Genomic DNA, 6,458 nt, shown 5'->3' with positions numbered 1-6,458 from the left:
GAAACTACAGCTGTGTAGGAAGTTTCTGGAAAACTACAATTAAATGCATCAGTGCTTGTCAGAATAGGTACTGTACAATAAAAAGACTGAACTATTAAAGCTTGTTCACCTCCATGGTTGTGCATCAGGCTATCATTAGAGTAGGAATAGATTGCTTTTTTTTTCTTTCTGTTCTATCAGTTTCTGTCAAACTTCACTCAGACATTCAGAGGCCCTTGAGTTAGCGCATCAAAACTAACTCTATTAGGCACAAAAAGTGGTGGGATGGGATAGGCTACCCGCTATGAAGTTGTTCGCCAGGAAGTGACACACCAAAGAAGTGACCTTTTATCTTTCAGCATATATGAAGCTCAGGAGAAGGACTACATACTGGGCCCTTCCAAAGCAGAACTGGAGGTCACTGGAATGTTTTTCCCCTGTACAGATAGAACAGAAAGCTGGACCACCGGGAGGTATATTTAGCTGAATCTGACAAAGAAATCTATTGGATCAGAAGCACAGACTGTACCTTTAAATAAAAATCAGAGACTGTGCCTTTAATCTGCAGCAGCATTGACTGCGGTGGCTCACTCCCTGCCTAGCTGTACTCAGTCTACAGGCCTTGCACCTGCTCTCTTTCCCCCTCTGCCTCCCCTCATGTTTGCCTCCCTGCTGCTCTTTCCCCTGCTGATAGCTGGAACAGCCACACATCCAGCCTCACTCATGCCCTACATTCCTAGCCATTCCAAAAGTCTAACAGCGTCACAGTAACCTTGTTAAGGACAGAGAGTCAGACATTAGTACTATTTAGAAATCTAAAGAAATATTATAATAACAGAAATATAAAGATATTTGTTATTATTATTTATTCATTTTATTTTTAAGGGTACAATTTTAACATCGATATTGCCATTTGATGCATAGTACCAGAGTTAGCCTTATAATTTACATCTGCAGTCAACAATTTCAGCTTTCATCTGTCATCATACCATTTGATGAGCATTTTTTTTGTCTTTGTAAAAAGTTTCTATATTATAGCCCCTATTAGTTATCTGAAGCACAGTTACTTTTGAACTTCTAGTTTTGAAGGTCTGACAATGTTAAAATGTTTCACATAATTGTTTCACATTAGAAATGTTAGAAATGAGTTTTTTGGGCTGAGAGAGCCTTGCACTTAGCCTTGTGCTGCTACAACTGTCAGAATGTGGAACGTGGGACCACTAGACATTTTCTTCCAGCCAGCCGGGAAAACAGCTCCTTATCCTGGCCAACTCCCAGGGTGGTAATTATTTTTCTCTGCAGTGTTTTCAAGAAATTATGTTTTAGTCCCTGTGTTCCTCTCCCGAAATTAACAAGGACAAATTAATATTGCCATCAGGATATGATTGAAAAATAATGAAAAACAGGAATCACACTGAAATATATGCTGAAAAGTTAGTTTGACAGGATTATTTGCACAGCCTTTTGTGCCTTGACATGTCACCCAAAACACGCACACACACACACACACACACACACACACACACACACACACACACAAACAATCCAATCTGAATAGGAAAATTATATGTTTTATATTATATTAAGGGATTGACAGCCATCACTCGCCCCTCCTCCACAAGCCTTTGTACCTGTCCAGGTCACGGAGTCTGCTTTTTACCTGTCCATCATTTCACGGACTCTGCAGGTCTACGACCCCTAGCAAGCCCGACATGTTTTCAGTGTTCTAAAACAAGCGTTCTGATGGTGTTGGGTGAACTATAAACAATGTTATACTATAAAACAAACAAATGCACTCAGGTTCATACTTTATTGTTCTCAGGGGGAAATTTGTTGTCACAGTCTATACTCACATTTAACAAACACATAACAAGAAGAACATTTACACAAACAAATTACAGCCTGAATTTTGTTGAGTTTTGCTTTAAATCTTTGCCAAAGCATGCCTTTAGGCTTGGCTGGCATGCAAGAACATAATCACAGTGCAATGTGTTTGCAGTCACTATTACAAACAGCAACCCACAAAAATGCACCCCCAGAGCATGGTTTTCCTGAGTTTTAGAAGCCTCAGTTTGATCTTAATTCTCTTTAAGTGATATGTATTTTATGGTGCTGAAAAATAGCAGAATATCAAAGAGAAATGCATACAGAAATAGCAACTTTTACTCTTAAAATATACTATATCTTTAAAATATAGTAGGCCTAGTAGCTAGTAAGGACCATTGCCTTGAATGAGATAGGCTAGGCTATGACAGTGCAATACAGGATGCTCACCTAGTTTTTGTAATGCAGGAAGGGGTGGTGACATGGTTTGGGATGTTGTTGATTTACTGATAGTTATACTATTCTGTAGTGCATATCAGTCTGAGAAGGATTATGTGGCTACAAGCATACATTTTCTTCATTACACTCTCACATGAACCCAATGTTCAACAGAGGCAATTCAGGCTTCAATGTGTAAATATTTTCAAAGTAGACAGAAAGGTATCCTACTTTATTTCACTCCCACATCGGACACAGTTTTCTGTTTATAATTGTGAAAACGGTAGGACTTTTATTATGACAACTTGTAGAATGACGGCCATATTGGATTGCATTGTATACACTTGTACGCATAGCTTGTAGCCTACTGGAGTTATCTTGTAGCACATTTAGAGTGAAGCTTGTGTATAATAATTTCCAACACACAACTAAATAAATATCGGGGAAACGTCGTAAGTCTCATTCCTACGTTTTCTTTATGTTGACACTGATAGATAGCTAACTTTGAGCTGTTCGAACAGTCAGAGATATCCAGGTAGCTTGCTAGCAGCAACCTCACAGTGCAGTTGTAGGCGCTAAATTCAAACAGATTAGGACTGTAACTGAGCACGAACTTCTCAGCAGTTCTTATTACCATGAAACGAAGCTGAGATTTTGTAACTTCTGAAATGTTACGTATTTTCCCATGATGAAACAAAATGCTCAGACGTGCTACCATGATAGCATTTGCTGACACACCAGTGCACATTGAGACCAAACAGAATCATATGCTCAATCTTGCGAAAGATTTCAGATATGGAATATCAAAGTGCTATTTTGGCACCTTGTCCAACTTGTCCTTTCGGTGTTTTCCAGTTAGAAAGGGGTTTACTTGGAGACCATGTTTTAGCAGGGTGCACGCTACATTGTAGGCTATGCAATCAGCAAAGCTAATTTCTATTCTTTACCCACAATGCGACTGTTCACTCTTTCGTGCAGATGTTACGAAGAACGAAAACAGCCAAGGTGTACACGGAGGTGGTTACAGAAGATGAAGACGAAAACCCGTGAGTTTGCTTACCCTCTCTCTCTCACACACACACAGACGTGTAACCATACAATCTCTCCATCAGTGAGCCTATGTGTTTGTACTGTACAGTAGGCCTGGCCTAGACTATTTCAGCAGTGAATTACATTTCTGCATCTAACAATAGGTTGTTACACTACAGTAAAGCTTTCACTGACTTCACCCTTCTGCTGATTAATTGTGTCCTTCGATCTGCTATAGACAAGGAAATGCTGATGTTACAGTGGTCAGTAGTGATGAAAATGCAGACGATTCATGGCTACCGGAGCCAAAGGCAAAATCCGTCGCCAAGAGACCAGCCAAACCCAGGGAACCCAAACCGAAGAAAGAACCCAAACCTAAAGTTCCTAAAGAACCCAAACCGAAGAAAGAACCCAAACCTAAAGTTCCTAAAGAACCAAAACCGAAGAAGGAGCCTAAGCCTAAAACAGAGAGGAAGCCTAGAGCTCCCAGGGCGCCTAAAGCCAAGAATGTGGAACCTCTGGAAGATTCTAGAACCACAACAGAACCCGAAAAGCCTGCTGTGATGATGGAGGAGAGGGCGGGAGGAATAAATGACAGAGAAGGGCTACAGGGGCCTGCAAGGGTCAAGGAGGAGGTAAGTTAAGGACCGGTATGATCTTTACAGCTTTGAGTTATTGTATCATGATTGCCATAATGTTAACTAGATATTTTCTCAAATGACTCAAATGAAAACAACTAAATATGTAGGCTATTTCTGTGTTCAACACACAATAAGTATAAATACTCTTTTGATCCCGTGAGGGAAATTTGGTCTCTGCATTTATCCCAATCCGTGAATTAGTGAAACACACTCAGTCAACACACACAGTGAGGTGAAGCACACACTAATCCCGGCGCAGTGAGCTGCCTGCAACAACAGCGGCGCTCGGGGAGCAGTGAGGAGTTAGGTGCCTTGCTCAAGGGCACTTCAGCCGTGCCTACTGGTCGGGGTTCGAACCGGCAACTCTCCGGTAACAAGTCCGAAGCGCTAACCAGTAGGCCACGGCTGCCCCAATAATAATGTAGCTGAGCATTCTGTTATGATTCTGGAGCTACACTTCTGGCCTGTCAGACAGCTAAACAGTTTGAGTATTGTATGTATTGTATGAGTATTGTATTTCTAAGGCGATTGTAATCTATTATTTAGAGCAGTGTCTCATACCCTGAAGGAAAAATGTGATTAAACTGATGCTACACTCAAATGTGAATTTTGATTAACGTTTTTCGTTATTAGTTAGTTGATTGTGTTAATTAGTATGTATGCGTCTTCCTTTTCATAGAGACTGTCATTCCCCATGGCCATGGGCCCCAGCAGCTCCCAGCCTAGTGGAAGTGGCTTGACCTCCTCCTCCAATCAGCAGTCACTGATGGTGAAGAAGGAGGAGCCTGAGGAAGACTTCACTTTTGGAGAGCCAGTTGCTAAGAAACAGAAGACTTTGGCTGCCCCTCAAGGAAGGCCCGTCAGGCAGGCCAAGTCTGTGAATGTTTTTGGGGAAGGTCTTCACATGAACTGGGACCCCATTCAGGTATCATCATGGGCGATATGACATGGCACACCCCCACAGTGAACTGGAGGGGGGGGGGGGGGGGGGGCGCTAACTCTACCTTCATATTTAGATGTTCATAAAAATAATACACTAGTAAACTTGTGTCGAAATAATAATAATAATAATAATAATAATGAAATAATAATAGAGCAAATGACTGCTTCTATTAGTTGAAAGATTTTTTCAAGGACAGAAAAAAAAAAGATCTGTAACGTGATATTTTTTGTGTACTTTTTTATTTTTCTTTGTGCGTGCGTGCGTGTTTGTGTGTGTGTGTGCGCTGACAGGTGCTAGCTCAGAGGACAGGTGTGGAGCAGTGGGTGTGTGCCAACATTGCGCAGCTCCTGCATGAGGAGAACACCATCCCTTTCCTGGTGCGCTACCGCAAGGACATGATCAACTATATGGACGCCGATGCTCTCAGAGAAGTACAGCTAGCGCTGGAGGAGCTATGGTGAGAGGGCAGGAGTGTGTGTGTGTGTGTTTTGGCTGCTGTATGAAACAGATGCAGAAGGAAAGGGGAGATTAATTATGTGGATGTTCTCTGAGAAGTGTGTGTGTGTGTGTGTGGGGCAGGGGGGGGGGGGGGGGGGCAGGTTCTAATTTAGTCTGTGTGTGTGTGTGTATGTTAAAGAGAATTTGAAGATTAAACTGTTTTCTCCCTTTGGAAGTGAAATTAAGTTTCCTTTTTCTACCACTAGATGGCAGCATAGGCCATGAATTTACTGAGCAGTGATTCAAAAAAGCAGGCTGACTTCTAATGATTTAGATTGAGTTTGATGTTTTGAACAGAAATGTATGCAAGTAACTTAACAAATTGTGTGTGTGTGTGTGTGTGTGTGTGTGCGCGTGCGTGCGTGTGTGCGTGTGTGTGCTGTAGTGCTTTGGCTAAGAAGTGTCAGTCTGTGATGCAGACGCTGAAGAAAGATGGAGTCTTGACCTCTGAGCTGGAGGTGTCCTTTAAGAACTGCAGAACGCCTGATGACCTTGACCACGTGGTGAGTGTGTGGATGTTTGAGAGTGTGAGTGTGTGGATGTTTGAGAGTGTGGGTGTGTGGATGTTTGAGAGTGTGGGTGTGTGGATGTGGATGCATGTGGGTGTGTGGATGTTTGAGCGTGTGCATGTTTGAGCCTGTGGATGACTGTGTAGGTGTCACTTCTCTGAGTGAATACTGTATGCTTTTATAGAACCACTAAACGGAAATCCTCGTGCAACAATCAGGTTTTGGTTGGTAACAGTAACATAGAGTCAACATATATACATGTATTTACACACTGCTTATGGAGAGTCAACATATATACATGCATTTACACACTGCTTATGGAGAGTCAACATATATACATGCATTTACACACTGCTTATGGAGAGTCAACATATATACATGCATTTACACACTGCTTATGGAGAGTCAACATATATACATGCATTTACACACTGCTTATGGAGAGTCAACATATATACATGCATTTACACACTGCTTATGGAGAGTCAACATATATACATGCATTTACACACTGCTTATGGAGAGTCAACATATATGTATGCATTTACACACTGCTTATGGAGAGTCAACATATATACATGCATTTACACACTGCTT

General features: G+C 41.6%; 1 protein-coding gene across 1 annotated transcript in view; it reads left to right on the top strand.

Annotated features, from left to right (window-relative positions):
* Positions 1–2,603: 2,603 nt before the first annotated feature.
* Positions 2,604–6,458, top strand: part of srbd1 (S1 RNA binding domain 1) — a 133,343-nt gene continuing 129,488 nt past the window's right edge. Inside the window, exons 1-6 of the mRNA XM_076286254.1 lie at positions 2,604–2,693; positions 3,220–3,287; positions 3,509–3,905; positions 4,591–4,836; positions 5,145–5,311; positions 5,738–5,855. Of these exons, the coding sequence (XP_076142369.1) occupies positions 3,220–3,287; positions 3,509–3,905; positions 4,591–4,836; positions 5,145–5,311; positions 5,738–5,855 (996 nt within the window). The 5' untranslated portion in view covers positions 2,604–2,693. The remainder of the gene's footprint in view (positions 2,694–3,219; positions 3,288–3,508; positions 3,906–4,590; positions 4,837–5,144; positions 5,312–5,737; positions 5,856–6,458) is intronic.

Source organism: Alosa pseudoharengus, unplaced genomic scaffold, assembly GCF_046254945.1.
Source record: "Alosa pseudoharengus isolate Yale_2024_CS ecotype anadromous, Long Island Sound unplaced genomic scaffold, YU_APseudo_1.1 YU_APseudo_1.1_scf_15, whole genome shotgun sequence".
Lineage (NCBI taxonomy): Eukaryota > Metazoa > Chordata > Actinopteri > Clupeiformes > Clupeidae > Alosa > Alosa pseudoharengus.
The sequence above is the reverse complement of the archived record's forward strand: the minus strand, read 5'-3'. Positions and strand labels throughout refer to the sequence as shown.